Genomic DNA, 18,604 nt, shown 5'->3' on the forward strand with positions numbered 1-18,604 from the left:
CGTGATTAATATTGAAATTAAAAGTATCTTGTGGAAACTACATTTTTGTGACTTGGTACACTAGATGGGAATATTATTAGTTTCATGATATTTGACATCAAAGAAGATATGTGTTTTTTAATTAATTAGATTAGAAATTAGAAACATAAGGAAGAAATTCTCAGCTCTCTGCAGTGTGGCCTGATGTTTCTCACACAGACCTGTTGTCTTTAATTCAGTAAATAATTGATTTGCTTTCCAGAGGCGTTACTTCTGCCAGCTGAGTAGCCTAGAGCTGTGAAGGGCAACACATCCACGTCTTAAATAATTACCCTTCCTTGGCAGGGAAATTGCTTTTCCATCCATTAATAAGAGGAAAATGAATGTTGGGTCTCTAGTAAAGTAGATTAAACATGAACCCTTCTGAATGCTTGGCTGCATCTTTAACAGACTTGGCATTTTTCTGGTTATTTAAATGCTATATATTGAAAGGTGCTGGTGGTCTTGGGTTAATCATTTAAACAGTTGGATTTTTGTTTGTTTGTTTTTTGCAGTTTTCCCGATTGATCATAGCAAGTGGTCAGAAAAATACCTTGTCTTGATTTTTGTTAACATTTATAATGTCTTCTCAATTTATAGAATTAGGTGGCTTTAGGTTTTTCCTCTCACCTGACAGTTTTAGGTGTCTCAGTGTTAGTCACGTATGCTGTGTCACTAGCAGCGCAAAAGCAGCTTGAAGAGTTTATTGCCTCCTCCCCGACCCTGTCGTGGGGATATTTCCATTAGAAGTCTGTAGTTACTCTCTTGTTTTTTCATCTTGTAAAGTGATATCTTTTACTCACGTAATGAGTTACTCCTTGAAGAATTTGTTGTGTTTGCTCTACATTCATTGTGGCACTGGGCTTATATATGAGAGTCAGAGGGAATTTTTCAGGTGATTTGCCATAAAGTACAGTAGGCAACATGCCCACAGTCATTTTAGGGTCCCACCAAAATGTTTAACTCCTTTAAAACGCAAAAATATATATAAAGTTTTAATGGAATGCCTTAATATCCATAATATACGTTTAAACCAGCAACTGTAGTCATAAAATAGTTTTTTCATGGAAGAAGGGGCCAATGAAGGCAAAAATGTCAGGGTATATGAAAGTCCTAATGCAGCCCTGGATTTTGAATGTCCATCAATAAGAAGGAACCCTGCTCCTTTGCTATCACCACTGCCACAGCAAAGGTGCTCAGTTAATACTGAATGAACTAGTGAGAGATGAAGACACTGAATACGTACAATGGCATCTTTCATGCTAATGAAAGATGTGAATATATACAGTGGTGCAGTTAATACTGAATGAGCTAACGAAAGATGTGAATACAAGCAGTGGCCATAGCAAAGGTACTCAGTTAATGCTGAATGGATTAATGAAAGATGTGAATACGTACAGTGGCATACCTACCATGTAAAAATGTGAGGTAAGTATAAATGCCCATAACACTGCAGCTGCAAGTATTCTATTAGATCCGGTATTAAATTTTGAAAAAGGTAAAAAAGGATGTCTATGACCAAGTAGATACAGGTGAAGTAGCCAAGGCTGAATTGAACTTTTGCTTATTGGGACAACTTTAAAACGGTTAAGCCTTGGCTATCGTTGTCCCTTCTCCTTTCCACTCTGCTCGTATACTCTAGCCCTTCTCCAGCTTCAGGCTTGTTTCAGTTTCCTCGTTCAGATTGGTCTATATTCTTGCCATATATTAAATATATGTATATACGTATTGGAGGCTTCCCTGGTGGCTCAGACGGTAAAGAATCTGCCTGCAATTCAGGATACCGGGGTTTGATTCCTGGGTTGGGAAAATCCTCCGGAGAAGGGAATGGCAACCTACTCCAGTATTCTTGCCTGGAGAATCCCATGGACAGAAGAGCTTGGTGGGCTACAGTCCATGAAGTCACACAGAGTTGGACATGACTGAGTGACTAACACTCTATCTATACATACTTTATATATATATATATTTTTAAATAGTACTCTGAAAAATTTTCAAGGATAAATATATTTCAAAGAACATATATTAAATTCAATATGATGCGTATTTATGGTGGGAAAAGGATGGCAGTGGGGAATGGATTTAGGAATGGAAGATGAAAAAGAAAACATAGAAACAGCAGTCTACTCAAACTTAATATATATAATCTAAACAAAGTCTTACCAACAGCGTAGAAGAAATAATATTATTATTAAATAAAAAATAGACTAGATTTCCCCCAATCCCATGCCATACCTTTGATTATTTCATGGGAAGATTTTGATTATTCTTGTTATTGTTGTTAGTCTTTCTTTTCAAATCATATCTTTCTGATGGGCTAAGAAAAATATTTGCTACATTTGCAAATATTCCTAAAGTGAAAGTGCTAAGTGATGACCCAGTTTTATCTTTCATCTAATTGTTATGCATTACATAGTTTCTGATCTTCCCTGCTAGAATTCTGAACTAAATCTGTTGTATTTTCGTGTATGCAAAGTGGAATTCATGAGTAATGGTGCTTTGACCACCATTTGGCCAGATTGCACATCTGAGACTTGTAGACCTCTTTCTTGACTCCTTACTACTATGTACTGTCATTTCATATACATCTCTCTGTGACTGCTGTGTTTTTTGATGTCTTTTTTTCTACTTGTAGGGGTAGAGTTTTAACTTTCTAACTGCTCTATTTATCATCGTATCATCTCTTCTTTCGCTCTAGATAAAGCCATAAAAATTATCTTGTTCCCTCATCCTTGTTATTGTTTTGGTTCATCTTCATTTTTTTTGAGATGTAATTATATGATACAGATTGTGTGTACTGATCTTAAGTGTATAGCTTGGTGAATTTCTACACACACATACATACACACGTATCTACCTCTGTATACGTTCCATCTAGAAAATTTAAAGTTTCTATTTTCATGCATCTCTGAAGTACATCAAATGGCATTCCTTTGGAAATTCCTAAATTTCCAAATTTACCTTTCAAATTAAATCTTACAATTTTAATATGTAAAATATGTCTTCTAAGCAGACTGATCTACCAAATTCCTGTTAACCTTCATTCAAATTATATTTTATTATGAACTTGTGGCAATTTTTGTCTGTGACATTAAGTTAGTACTGCTTTTGTGTTTGTGTATTTGTATCGGTATAGGACAATAGCACAGAGAATGTGATGGCACCCCACTCCAGTACTCTTGCCTGGAAAATCCCATGGACGGAGGAGCCTGATAGGCTGCAGTCCATGGGGTCGCGAAGAGTCAGACATGACTGAGCAACTTCACTTTCACTTTTCACTTTGATGCATTGGAGAAGGAAATGGCAACCCACTCCAGTGTTCTTGACTGGAGACTCCCAGGGACGGGGGAGCCTGGTCGGCTGCCGTCTATGGGGTCGCACAGAGTCAGACATGCCTGAAGCGACTTAGCAGCAGCTGCAGCAGCAGGACAATAGCATTGTGTTGGTACATAATAATGTCCCCAAGATAACTACTTTATCTAAAAATTGTACGTTTTTGCCATCCTAGTGACCTCTGTGTTGTGATGATTATAACCACATTTTCATAAAGATATTTTATCACTTTTGTGCTTTGATATCCTATTAGTGTTTTGTGTTAATATTGTTCACTATTAGTTAACTTTATTAAAAGTGAATGTTTAAACCAAAAATAATCAACAGAAGCTTATTCTAAAATTATATGGAGATTCAAAGGATATAAAGTAAAATAGTCAAATCAATCTTGAAAAAGATGAATAAATTTAAAAAACTGACTCTACCTAAATTTCTGACTTACTTAAATATATACTTTTTAAAATAAGTAGTAATGTAGAAAGGATGGTTTTGGGTAAATACAGTCATAGATGGATGGAATAGAATCCAGAAATTGATCAAACTCTTATGATGATTTGATTTTTGACCAAAGTGTTAAGTAATTCACTATAGGGATAGTGTGATTTTCTCAACAGATGGTCCTAGAACAACTGGAATATCCATTTGGTGAAAAGTAAACTGGTTTCCTCCAGTAATCATGTACGGATGTGAGAAATGGCCCATGAAGAAGCCTGAGTGCTGAAGAAGTGCTGGTTTTTAATTGTGGTGCTGGAGAAGACCCTTGGACAAAAGGAGATCAAATGAGTCAACCCTAAAAGAAATCAACCCTGAATATGATTGGAAGGACTTAAGCTGAAGCAGAAACTCCAGTACTTTGGCCACCTGATACGAAGAGCTGACTCATTGGAAACGAGCTTGATACTGGGAATGATTGAGGGCAGGTGGAGAAGAGGGTGGCAGAGGATGAGATGGTTGGATAGCATCACTGACTCAATGGACATGAATTTGAGCAAACTCTGGGAGATGTTGAAGGACTGAGGAGCCTGGTATGCTCCATGGGGTCACGAAGAGTTAGATACAAGTTAGCTACTGAACAACAGCAAAATTTTCCTTAACAGCATAGACAAAAATTTAACTCAAAATCAATCATACACTTAATTTAAAACCTAATACTATAAACCTTCAAAAAAAAAAATGTAAAGATTCTATCATTGTAACCCAGGAGGCATAGAGGATGATTTCTTAGATAGGACACCAAAAAAACAAACCATCATATTGGTCTTCATTACTTGGAAACTTATGGTTAAGCAAATGAACTGGGGTATATAAGCCATGAGTATATATCTGATATATATATACATATATATACACACACGTATATATATTTTAATATTTTTATGCTGCTGCTAAGTCACTTCAGTCGTGTCCGACTCTGTGCGACCCCAGAGACGGCAGCCCCCCAGGCTCCCCTGTCCCTGGGATTCTCCAGGCAAGAACACTGGAGTGGGTTGCCATTTCCTTCTCCAATGCATGAAAGTGAAAAGTGAAAGTGAAGTCACTCAGTCGTATCTGACTCCTAGCAACCCCATGGACTGCAGCCTACCAGGCTCCTCTGTCCATAGGATTTTCCAGGCAAGAGTACTGGAGTGGGGTGCCATTGCCTTCTCTGAATATTTTTATAATATAATTTTAATGTATATAAAATGAAGACAAAACAATTTAAAATACGCAAAGGATTTGAACAGTAAAGTCAAGGAAATATGCAAGTAACTGTTTAGCACCCAGCATCACTGATCACCAAGGAGCATAGCATTTTTAAACCATAAGAAACCCACCAAGTACTCACTGAGGTGATTAAGAATATCAGCAACACCAAATGTTGCAAAATTATGGAATTCATGGGAAAGTAAAATGATACCGCCGGCTTGAAAAAACATTTTCTGTTTCTTATCAAATTAAATGTGCCTCAGCTCAGTTCAGTCGCTCAGTCGTGTCTGACTCTTTGCGACCCCATGGACACAGCAGGTTTCCCTGTCCTTTACTATCTCCCAGAGCTTGCTCAAACTCATGTCCATCGAGTTGGTGATGTTATCCAACCATCTCATCCTCTGTTGTCCCCTTCTCCTCCTGCCTTCAGTCTTTCCCAGCATCAGGGTCTTCTCTAGTGAGTCAGTTCTTCGCATCAGGCGGTCAAAGTATTGGAGCTTCAGCGTCAGTCCTTCCAGTGAATATTCAGGGTTGATTTTCTTTAGGATTGACTGCTTTGATCTCCTTGCAGTCCCAGGGACTCTCAAGAGTCTTCTCCAACACCACAGTTCCTCCTCCAGGGGATCTTCCTGACCCAGGAAGCAAACCTGCATCTCCTGTGTTGGCAGGCAGATTCTTTACCATTAATTCGACCGTTAATTTGTAATGACAGAAAGTCAATCAGTGGTTGCTGGGGCCAGGTGATGGGGAGGGGATGGACTGCAAATAGAAGAGAATTTTTTCACATGTTCTCTATCTTCGTTATGGCCTTTGGATGTGGCCATTGGATATGGCCAAAGATATCTTCAAACGGTAACAATTTCATGTTATGTAAAGTGAAAGGAAGAAAGTAATTATTTAAATAAAGGTGTTCGGATGTTTGCAAATTACAAACTTTTAATAATTTTTAGGTTTTCATCTCTACAGGTGTTGATGAGAAAGTATTAAATTTGCAATGATTAATACTAAAATGTACAGTTATTTATGAGTGATGATAATCTGAATTCCTATGAAGATTTCCATTTGACCCAACATATCAGTGGTTATGTGTGTTTTTGGAGGAGAGTGTGAATAAGCTGGTAATTTGTCTTCCAGTTCATATGTGTGCATGTGATAAAGAACCATACAATTAGGTAGGTGTTATAAATAGGATATGGCAGAAAAGACATCCCTACTCAAGTTTCCAAGATTTTATAGCATATGCCCAGTCGAGGTTTGCTACTCTTTAATTTTGCCTTTTGGGCTAACCAGCTGACGCCCAGTTGAAAAGACTTATGTTCTTATGAGGCCACAAAAGCCTTAATGTTCAGTCTTCAGCTACCTCAGATTTTGGGGAACGCCATGTACCATCAGCAGCTTTAGTCCCTACCCTCTAATGCTAGCGCTCATCTATCAAACTTAAGGCTGAGAGTGAAGGAAAGGAAGCTTCCAGATAAACATACAGCAGCGCCTAAACAGCTAATCACTCTAGGCTTCCGCTTCCAGGCCCTATAATTAGAAGTCCTTCTTTTCCTTGTATTCCCAGATGACGCAAATGCTTTTTGTGGCTTGGCACCTCATTTGGGGCGTGGGTTTAGTTTATGGCCAGGCTGGAGTCTGGTTTAGTCTTCTGATGCTGCATAAATAGTTCTCAAGCCACAGTCTACTCTGTACAAGTTTTTCCTTTTATGTATATCTGCTTTTTAACTTGTTTTCTAGAAAAAAAAAAAAAAGCTTGTCATTTCTTCCTGCAGAATGTGTGCAAAAGAGGAAATTATAAATTCAAAGGAAGCATATTATTGGTATAGTACTACACTAGCTGTTTCCTCCTTTCCTCTCTATAAATTTTTTTAAAAAATTATTTTAAAGTTTTGTCAAAAAGTTGGACTTATTTCTGAGTTATATAAGCTGTATTTGCATGAATAAGTGGAAGAAAACGTTTTGAGACAGGATACAGGAAGATAATCAGGATAGATTTTCAATGGCTAATTCTCTTAAAATTTGAAGTTGTTTTGCATGCCAGTTTGAAAAACTCGCAGCATGTTGAAAAGTTTTTATTTGTGATTATCTTTCATTTGCAAAACAATAAGAGTCTTGATTTGGCTAATCGGGACTACTATGTGAATGCTAATTATGAGCAAATCATTGATACGCTAATAAAAGAAAGTGAAGTTTATGTTCGGGAATGAGTAATATATTTGTGCTATAAATACAAGTGCATCACATTTCCTGTCGTAATGATGTTTCCTCTGAATTGTTTTTCATGTGCAGAAATGATTTTGTTGTGGGAATGTGGAATGAAAACATAGTAGTAGAATTGTGACAATTCAGACTTCCTATAACTAAGCAAAAAATAGGAGTCAAGACACACTGTCCACAAAACAGAGCATGTCCAATCTTTGAAATTTATTGTATGAATGACAACAGTATTTATTGACCTCATGCTGATAGCTATGCACAGAATGGGAGGTAATGTTAAATAAATTGTTCTAGATCTCAGTAAATGACACAGTTCATCATCTTAAAATGTATTCTCTTGGAAATAGCCAAGATACTGGCATCTAATATGCTATTTTTTAATCAAATATAATGACTGGAGCTGTACCATATGTTAGCCAATAAATAGAAAACTCATATATACTTCACCTTCCCATATAAAGGCCCACTTTATCTTTCCGCAGGTGCTTGATATTCTTTCAACAAAGAGATTTTAGGAGTTACAAAATATGATTTTGCTTCTGTTTCTCACAGAAAGCAAATATATTCTGGACAAAATATTAACAAACACACAAACATTTTAATATGTATATTTTAATTTCTGGAAAAACCAGTAAAACCAATAGATAAGTTAAAATTTTGTATTAAAAATAGTGAAATTATCTAAAAAAAGAGAAGGAAGCATGAGCAGATAAATAAGCAAAAGTAAAAACAAAGGTGAAATTTAAAAGAGATAACCAACAAAGACCTACTGTATTACAGAGACCTCTACTCAATATTCTGTAAAATCCTAAATGGGAAAAGGACTTGAAAAAGAATAGATCCATGTATAACTGAATCACTTTTTTATATACTTGAAACTAACACAGCATTGTTAATCAACTGTACTCCAATACCAAGTAAAATTTTTTAAAAAATCAAGGGGAAAAAAAACACAGGGGTACAATCAGAAAAATAGTAAAAAGTAACAAAATGGTAGATGTAAATCCAACCTTACCCACAAGTTACACTAAATGTGAACGGTCTATAAACACTAATTAAAAGTTTGAGATAGGAATAAAAAAACCCAAACTGAACCCCAGTTATTATCCAAACCAGAGTCATTTTATAATTATATTGACTGTGAAAGTAAAATAATAGAAAAGTATATATCATGCATACATCAATCAAAGCAAAGCTGAAGTAGTGATATTAATACCAGAGAAAGTTGGCTTTAGAATAAAGGAGACACTAAGGTCAAAATGGGACATTATGATAAAAGAGGTGATTCACCAAGAAGTTTTAACAATCCTAAATGTGTATGAACCTAAAAAAATAGGGCTCAAATTTAGGAAGCTTATATAACTGAAAAAAATATCCATAACTATGCTCGGAGATGTTAACTTCTACTCAATAATAGAACACAAAAGTAGGCAAACAAGGATGTTAAAGATCCAATAAGAGTATCAGTTAACTTAATTGACACTGAGAATACACCAAGTGTTCAGGTGTACATGGAACACTCAACAAGATACGTTGTTCTGAGATATAAAACAAACTTTAATTTCTTATCATAATGGAGTTAAATTTGAAATTAGTATATGAATGATAACTGGAAAATACCCAAACATTTGGAAACTAAATAACATATCTTCCTGACAAAGTGATCTAAGCTTCAGCTTTTAAGAAACTTGAAGAAATAGAAAATAAAACTAAAGCAAGGGCAGTGAAGGAAATAGTAATAGAGGGTCATGACAGCAAAAGAAGGAAGATAAATCAGTAAAACGGAAAAGAGAAAACCAGTGACACCATAATGGTTTCTTTGAGAAGCTGTAGCTAGACTGACCATTGAAGAAAGGAAATGGCCACCCACTCCAGTGTTCTTGCCTGGAGAATCCCAGGGATGGGGGAGCCTGGTGGGCCGCCGTCTGTGGGGTCGCACAGAGTCGGACACGACTGAAGCGACTTAGCAGCAGCAGTAGCTAGACTGACCAAGAAAAAAAGAGAAAGGATACAAAATTTCAATATCCTGAATGAAAAAGTGGACATCACTAAAGACCCTACAGACTATTAACTTGAGTTACAGAGAGTAATTCTTCCAAGAAAAAACATTACAATATATTTTCATTATAAAAATTATGTTACATTTTATATTTACAAAATTTAAAGAGAAATTAAATTACTATATCTAAAAGTCTTCACACAAACACAAAAAAGGCCCACATAGTTTCACTGGAAAATTTTACTGGACATTTGTTAAAGTCTAGAAATAAAAGGAACATTATGCAACCATACCAGCTCTACCCTAGTACCAGAAACAGACACACACAGTATTAGAAAAGAAAATTACAAACCAGTATCCCCCAGGAACACATTCACAACAGCAAAATAGTAGCTAATTCAGTGCAGCAGCATGTAATAAAGGATTCTGACAAAGTGGCATTTATCCCAGAAATGCAAGATTGTTCCACATTTGATAACCTTTCATTATTAAAATGCACCATACTAATTGACCAAAGAAGAAAAACCACATAATCGTCTCATAGGTGCAGAAAAGCATTAGACAAAATTTGACATCTGTTTATTATTAAAACTCTCAACAAATTAGAAGTAGAAAATAATGTCCTTAAGTTGATACAGAGCATTTACAGGAAATCTACAACTAGCATCATGCTTAAAGATTGAATACTTTCTTCTAAAACATGGAACAAGGCGTGAATATTGCCTCTCGTCATTTTTGTTTACCTCAGCAAAAATAGCAGGTCAAGAGAAAAAACAAGCCATGTAGGTCATGTAGTGTGGAAAGAGAAAAATCAAACTATGTCTATTCACATACTGTAGGTTTAGAAAGAAAATTCCATGTATCTACATAAAAGCTCCTAGAATTTGTAGAGTGTGTAGGTATGCACACAGTTCAGTTCAGTTGCTCAGTTGTGTCTGACTCTTTGCCACCCATGGACTGCAGCACACCAGGCCTCCCTGTCCATCACCAACTCCCAGAGCTTACTCATACTCATGTCCATCGAGTCAGTGATGCCGTCTAACCATTTCATCCTCTGTCGTCCCATTCTTGTCCTGCCTTCAAGCTTTCCCAGCATCAGGGTCTTTTCTAGTGAGTCAGTTCTTCGCATCAGGTGGCCAAAGTGTTGGGAGTTTCAGCTTCAGCATCAGTTCTTCCAATGAATATTCAGGACTGATTTCCTTTAGGATAGACTGGTTCAATCTCCTTGCATACAGATATTTATATAAATATCAGTTATATCTCTATATACTGCCAAGGAAAATTTGGTAATTGAAATAGAGTACCAGTGATAGTAACACTAAGAAAATACAATCAGTGTGCTAAAAGACAAAAAGGAAGACATATCAAGAAATATGTGATGTTCATAGATCAGATGACTCATTATTGTTAAGATGTTTGTTATCCTAATTATGTAGATATCGAAAAGCTGAATCTGTGTTTGGAAAGACAAAGGAATTGGAATAGCTAAAACAATCTTGGAAAGGTCGGAAAACAAGGGCTTGTTCTATGTGATTTCCAAGTAATAGTAAGTTAAGAAAGTGTGATATTAGTGAATGATAGACACAGATATCAATGGAACAGAATAGGACTTCCAGAAAAACACCCATCCTAATATGGCCAGTTGATCTTTGGCATGTTGACATTGAATGTAGAATAAAAGATAGATAAAAGAGGATAAAGATTAGCCTCTTCCCATGGCAGATGCATGTTGATGTATGGCAAAACCAATACAATATTGTAAAGTAAAAAAAAAAGATTAGCCTCTTTAAGAAATCCTGCTGAGACAATTGAACATCATTTTCAAAAAAGATAATTTCTAATACCTCACACTTTGTACAAAAATTAACACAAAATTGATGAAAGACCTAAATGTAAAATATAAAACTGAAATTGAACAGGAAACCAAAATTTTTGTGACCTTGTGTTAGGTGCATAATTCTTGGCCATGACATCTCATCAAAATTTGCTTTGTGAAAGACAGTAGGGAATTTAAATAAATAGGCTAGAGTGGAGACAACTTTTAAACTGGTGAATTGAGTAGGGTATTATTAGCTGTAGTAGTACTCAAATTGGAATTTAAAATTCAGGTTTTGAGAAATGGAAAAAGTGAAAGTGGGTTTTAATTCCACGGGGGGAAGTCTTTCACATTCTTTATTATCAGATTTGCTATTTTAAAATGCTTGTGAACTCTGTGATTCCAGCATTGTAAACTTTTCTCTACTAGTTGTATGAGAACATCATAAAACCTTGACATGTAAGTATGTCACTATACTTGAATACTGATGTGACCTTAAGGTTTTGTATTCACACAGGAAAAAAGTCTTGTGTTTTAATTTTTTTTTTAATTGTAGGAAGTTTCTTATATATTTGGTCACTTTTTCCCTTCAATAATATTTTAAAGTATGATGAGTGCCTTGTGAAAATATTTTATCCACATACATAATGGTGTTTGTTTTTACCCCTTTTTGGTGTGTCCTTCAGGAATGCTTCTAGTCACAACAGATACCCTTGGCCATGACTTCCACGTCTTCCAAATTTTGACTCATCCTTGGTCCTCATCACAAAGTGCTGTCCATCATTTATATACTCTTCACAGGGGAGAAACTGAAGCCAAAGTAAGTTGTATATTTTTTCAGAAGGTGTTTTTTTTTGTGTAATATGGCATCTAATCCAGAGGTTATTTGTATCATACTGGAGCTTAACGTTAATGTTGGTGTGTTCATACAGTTTTTTAGACTGGGTCAGATAATTAAGAACTTTATCCTATTTTGACCCAGTTAATAACATAAGCAGTAGGTGAACAATGAACACTGATAAAACAGAAGTTCAATTTATTGTTCTCTTCCTGTCCTAAAACCATTTTTTTGTTTGTTTTCTTCAAGTCCAGTCTATTAGGCATATATTCTGCAATCATGCTGAAGTAGTTATGGGTGAAACGATACGATATGTCTGGTTTGCTTTTGAATGTTCTGGCAGAACAAAGTAAACTAAGACATAAGTTGAAAACAATATGCAAAATGTTAATAATTGTCAAAGCTAGGTGATGTTGATGGTGGTGGTTCATTATAGCAGTCTTTAGATTTAGTGTGTATTAAGAAATTCCTCTACTAGAAAGTAAAAATAAAGCAGTACCTTTCACCAACATTATGCTGTTTTACTCACTTTTACTGTTTTATAGCAGACTTATTGTTCATTTTTGAAAACATTTTCAGCTATTGAGCATTTTCTTATTGAAATGCATTTTAGTTATGGGGTAATATAAAGAATATTGAGTTATATAAAAATATTTTGAAGTTATATAAAGAATATTTTTAAGTTTTTAATTTGAATTACATTGAAATTACATTTTAATGCAGTTAGAATTTGCATCATTAAGTATAGAATTTTTGCATCTAGGAATTATTACATTTTAAAATTATTATTGCTGAGGTATAATAGGCTATATATTGTTTTGTATTAGATTTGTGTTTTCCTGCTTTGCTGTACTCTATTTTGAGATCTAATACTTTTTCAGAAAAATTTTTCTTGTATTTTGCATATAGAAGGTGAAAGTCGCTCAGTTGTGTCTGACTCTTTGTGACTCCATGGAATGTCCATGGAATTCTCCAGGCCAGAATACTGGAATGGGTAGCCTTGCCCTTCTCCAGGGGATCTTTTCAACTGCATTGCGGGCAGATTTTTTACCAGCTGAGCCACAAGGGAAGCCCAAGAACTCTGGAGTGGGTAGCCTATCCCTTCTCCAGGGAATCTTCCCGACCCGGGGAATCAAACCGGGGTCTCCTGCATTGTGGGTGGATTCTTTACCAACTGAGCTATCAGGGAAGCCCTTATATAGAACATACTTTCTGACAAGTATTATGGTAATTTTTGACCATTTTCAGTTTTATTTTTGTTATTGCATTAGTTTGGAACTCTAAAGCGATATGTAATTAAAAGTAATAATTGTGGTCTTTTCTTTGTTAATAGTACCCCCTATTTTTAAACTTTGTATCATGCTGTTTTGATTACTTTAGCTTTGCAATATAGTTTGATATTGGGAAGCATGATGCTTCCAACTTTGTACTTCTTGGTCATGATTGCTTTTGTTATTGGGGTCTTTTCTGGTTCCTACAAATTTTAGGACTGTTTTCTAGTTCTGTGAAAATGCCATTTGAATTTTGATAGAGATTGCATCGGAGAAGGCAATGGCACCCCACTCCAGTATTCTTGCCTGGAGAATCCCAGGGATGGGGGAGCCTGGTGGGCTGCCGTCTATGGGGTCGCACAGAGTTGGACACGACTGAAGTGACTTAGCAGCAGCAGCAGCAGAGATTGCAGTGAATCTGTAGATTGCTTTTGATAGTGTGGATATTTTAACAGTATTGGTTCTTTTAATTCATGAGTATGGAATATTTTTTCATTTATTTGTGTCTTCTTCAGTTTCTTTCATCAGTATCTTATGGTTTTGAGTGCACAGGTCTTTCACTTCCTTGGTTAAATTTTCCTATGTATTTTATTCTTTTAAATGCAATAGCAAATGCTTTCGGCTTTTATGAAAGCGCTTTCAGCTTCTCACCATTGAGTATAATGTTAGGTGTGGTCTTGTCATATATGACCTTTATTATGTTGAAATATATTCCCTCTGTACCTACTTTAATGAGTTTTTATCATGAATGCTTGTTGAATTTTGTCAAATGCTTTATCTGCATCTATTGGGATGGTCATATGATTTTTATTTTTCATTTTGTTGATGTGGTGTGGATCTCAGCACCTAGATGCAGACTGATTGAGAGCTGAGCCTTCAGACTGCAGCTTTTAAAGTATGCAAATATACTGCTTTCAGGGGAAGACTGGGAGAAGGACATTTTTAGTCTGCTGTCTTTGTGCTGTGGCCTGCGTGGATAGTGGGCTAGGAGAAGTCACTTAAAACTATATAAATATCCCATTCCTCATCAAACTTTTTATTACTTGTTTTATTTACACGTATCATTTGGTTGAATAGATTCTTTGTTAAATGAGTTATATTCATTCAAAAATTATTTTAGTACTCAGAACAGTCCGGATTTGGCCTGTTGGAGCCTATTAGTTTGACAGCTATTAGCTTGACATCTTTGACATCTATTAGCTTATAATATGTACATTATTCTTTGACAGTGTGCTTACATTCTGGCACAGTGAAGTTGCTTTCTCCTGTTTAATAACCATTTGCTGTTATTGCTTTCGTATGGAAGTTTTCAATTAGGTGAGCATTTTAGGTAAAGATTTACTATTTCACTATAAAATGTTCTGCTGGGCACATGTTATTTCTTTGAAAAGATTTTTTTCATTGATGTATAGTTGATGTACAGTATTATATAAGTTGCAGGTATACAGCATAGTGATTCACAGTTTTTGAAGGTTATATTCCATTTAGAGTTACCAAAAAATACTGGCCATATTCCCTGTGTTGTACAATAAAGGGCATGTTTTATTTCTTTACATTTTTTAACAGGTAATTTTATTTGTTTATCTTTGGCTGGGTCCTCATTGCTGCGTGGGCTTTTCTCTAGTTGTGGCAAGCAGGGGCTCCTCCAGTTGTGGTGTGTGGGCTTCTCATTGCGGTGGCCTCTCCTGCAGAGCACGGGCTCTATGGCACACAGGCTTCAGGAGTTGCCCCACGTGGGCCCAGTAACTGCAGCTGCCGGGCTCACTAGTTGTGGTGCACGGGTTAGTTGTTCCATGGCTTGTGACGTTTTCCAAATCAGAGATCCAAGCTGTGTCTCCTGCATTAGCCAGCTGATTCTGTACCACTGAGCCACCAGGGAAGCCCCACATTTTATTTCTTTATTGTTTTTTAATCTGCGTCCTATCCTCCCTACTTACTAATATGCTCTACCTCAACTGTAATCTCCAGTAATTTGAACATTTTAAGCACCCACACCTTTTAAAAAATTTATATCCATTTTTGATACCTCTTTTGCATTAACATTATTTGTCATTCAATTTACCTTTATTTCTAACACGGAAACAGAGATCTTGCTTAAGCTTCTTGGGGTCTCTCATCCATAAAACAGTGCGCTGCACATGGACAAATGTTTGTAGGTGCTAATATTTGCTAATGCCAATGCTATTCCTATTTAACAGGTAGGAAAACCAAATAGGCGTTATTAAAATTGTGTTGTTCTATGTCACACCCTATAATTTAGGAGATTGGAAATTTTTAAACCTTAAACATAAAGATCTAAGGAAACACAATTGATAACCATAAAATTAATTTTTATAAGTGTATACTGAAATGATTTTGAAATGATATATAAAATTTAATACTGATGATGAAATCTGTATGGCAAGTAATCTGTCTGTCTTTGAGTATTTTAAAATCATGTCATTCTGGAATCTTCCAAGAACTCTGAGGATACTTTAATCATGCAAGGAAAAAAGGATCAAATATGTGGATCTAATTATGTTGAATTAAGTTGTTTTATGATCTATGACTTGGGATATCCTCTGCATCTGACAGTAATTTTCCTCATAAAGTACATGTGTAGTTAGCAAAATATTCTTAGTTTTCATCAGTAAAGTCATATGTAGTAAAACATTACGGTATTTAAAAATATACTTCTGTAAAGTCTTACCGAAGCTGACACTAGTAGTTTTTGTACTTAACATGCTAATTTTGATAAATGGTACACTTGCTTTGGAAACCTCTGTGTATTAGAAACATGTTACTTCTACTTTATCAGAGCAATCCTGCAAAATGGTATGATTAATATGTTTAATTCTCAAGGAGAAAAGTACCTGTGTGTGAATGCTCAGTCGTGTCTGACTCTTTGCAATCCCATGAACTGTAGCCTGCCAACCTCCTCTGTCCATGGGATTTCCCAGACAAGAATACTGGGATGGGTTGCCATTTTCTTCTCCAGGGGATCTTCGCTACCCAGGAATTGAACCCACATCTCTTGTGTCTCCTGGGTTGGCAGGCGGATTCTTTGCAATGGTCAGTTCAGGAAAAAACAGCCTGGGGTATAGGAAAGGGGAACCCAAATGGAGTCTAGACTCCCTTTGTTGATGAGATATTGGTGAGTCTAGGAAGACCAAGATCATGGAGTTCTCAGGACTGAGCAGAGAGATGAAAGCTACAAAGAAAAACCCTTGAGATCTGCCGAGAAATCTGCAACCATGGGAAGAACCACTGTCATACCAGTAGGAAGAAGTAAAATTACATTAAAGATGACATACAGAAAATCTAATGAATACCACAAAAAGTTAGAACTAATGGGTGATTTTAACAAGACTTCTGGGTACCAAAACCATATACTAGAAACATACAATTGTCAATTAAAAAAAAATTGTTAAGTTAAAAACAATGAGCATATCACATGTAGGACTGTATTCTAAAACTGTAAAACATCACTGAGAGTAAAGATCTGATTAAATAAAGAGTTAAACCATATTCTTCAGCTGCAGTACATAATATTGTTAGAATATAATTTCTCTCCAAACTGATTTGTATATTCAATGCCATCTGCATTAAAATCCCAGCAGTATTAAACATTTTTGATAAAACTTAATAAGCTATTTCTCAAATTTATATACAACTGCATAGGACTTATACTGGGCAAAATAATATTGAAAAAGAAAAAGTTGGAGCATTACCTGGTAATTAGACTTATTAAAGGTATAGTAACAGGCACATTTCCATACATATGTAGAATTGATTTTTGACAAAGGTGCAAAATGAAGACAAGTTAGTCTTTTCAACAGTGGTAATGAACTGACTGGGTATTTATGTGTGAAAAATGAATGTTAGCCCATGTCTCATCCCATATACAAAAATGAACTCATACTAGACCATAGATTTAAATGTATAAAATCTATGATTGTAAAGCTTTTAGAAGAAAACACAGGAGAAACCCTTTGAGTTAGACTCAAGTTGTCTGGTATCTACACCACATTTTAAGGGAACTCTCAAAAAGTGAATGAGTGGAGGAACTGGCTCTTCCACACAGTGCTGTTGGGAATGTACAGTCGTACGGCGACTCTGGAAAATAGTTTGGCAGTTTCTGAAAATCTGAACATAAGCTTGCCATACCACCCAGCAACTTCAGTTATGGGGAGTCCGTAACAGAAAATTCACATTGTATACAAATTTACTGCACATTTCTTTCCTGTGCTTGTCATAACAAATTACCTTAAAATAACAGAACAAAACCAAATGGCCTTAAAATAACAGAAATCTATTTTCTCTCATTTCTGGAAGCCCAAAGTCCAAAATCAAGGTGTTGGCGAGGCTGCACTCCCTCTAGAGTTCTAACAGAGAGTCTGTTCTTTGCCTTTGCCAACTTCCGGTGACTAAACATTTCTTTGCTTACAGCTAGATACCACTCCAGTATTTCCCTCTGTGGCCTCATTTCTTCCTCCTCTTCTCTGTGTCTTCTCCTCTTCTTTGTGTCTTTTAAGGGTACATTAAATAATTATTTAATATCATTAAATGATTCCGTTTAATATTAGCACTGATAATCCATGATAACTTCTGATCTAGATATTAATCATGTATTTTGTCATACAAGATAATAGTCACTCTTTGTACTATAATGTACTGTATGTAGGTCCCACAGATTAGGATCTGGGTATGTCTTGTTTTGCGCACTGTTTACTTCATTACAGTCCTCCCTCTCTGAACCCTCAAATTCAGGATAATTTCATGTGCAAAATACGTTTACCCCATACAAACATCCCTGGAAATCTCAGCACATTACAACATCAGTTCTTTTTTTGTTTGTTTTTAATTTTGTTTTATTTTTAAACTTTACATAATTGTATTAGTTTTGCCAAATATCAAAATGAATCCGCCACAGGTATACATGTGTTCCCCATCCTGAACCCTCCTCCCTCCTCCCTCCTACCTCCCCATACCATCCCTCTGGGTCGTCCCAGTGCACTAGCCCCAAGCATCCAGTATCGTGCATCGAACCTGGACTGGCATCTCGTTCTTAACAGTAAAATCTCTTTAAAATATCATCAGACTCAAAGTTCCCATCTCCTCATCAAAATTATCCAAATTAGGTGTAGTTATCACCTTATGTATGATCCATCCTGGAGCAAAATTCGTTTTGATCTGTGTAGGAGAAGGTATAGAGAGAATGAGGCAGAAAAAAATACATGGAGAAATAAAGATGGGAAATGTTCCAGATTTAGTGGAAGACACATTTTGAATATGACAAAGCTGAAGTTTAAGAATGACATAGTAAACTTTCTGAAAACCAAAGCAAATCTTGAAAGTAGCCAGAGGAAAATAACATATACAGAGAAAAAACATTTTCAAACTGTTGACTTCTTATCAGAAACCATGTGCGCTTGAGAAAAAGGTGA

The 18,604-nt window shown here is 35.9% G+C and overlaps 1 protein-coding gene across 9 annotated transcripts in view; it reads left to right on the plus strand.

The window, feature by feature from the left end:
- BCAS3 (BCAS3 microtubule associated cell migration factor) overlaps window positions 1-18,604 on the plus strand; it is a 595,190-nt gene that overhangs the window by 195,864 nt on the left and 380,722 nt on the right. For all 9 annotated transcript variants that reach the window (XM_070390544.1, XM_070390541.1, XM_070390545.1 and 6 more), the window contains exon 14: window positions 11,756-11,889. In XM_070390544.1, the coding sequence (XP_070246645.1) occupies window positions 11,756-11,889 (134 nt within the window). The remainder of the gene's footprint in view (window positions 1-11,755; window positions 11,890-18,604) is intronic.

The sequence above is a fragment of the Bos mutus genome, chromosome 19 (genome assembly GCF_027580195.1).
Source record: "Bos mutus isolate GX-2022 chromosome 19, NWIPB_WYAK_1.1, whole genome shotgun sequence".
Taxonomy (NCBI): Eukaryota; Metazoa; Chordata; class Mammalia; order Artiodactyla; family Bovidae; genus Bos; species Bos mutus.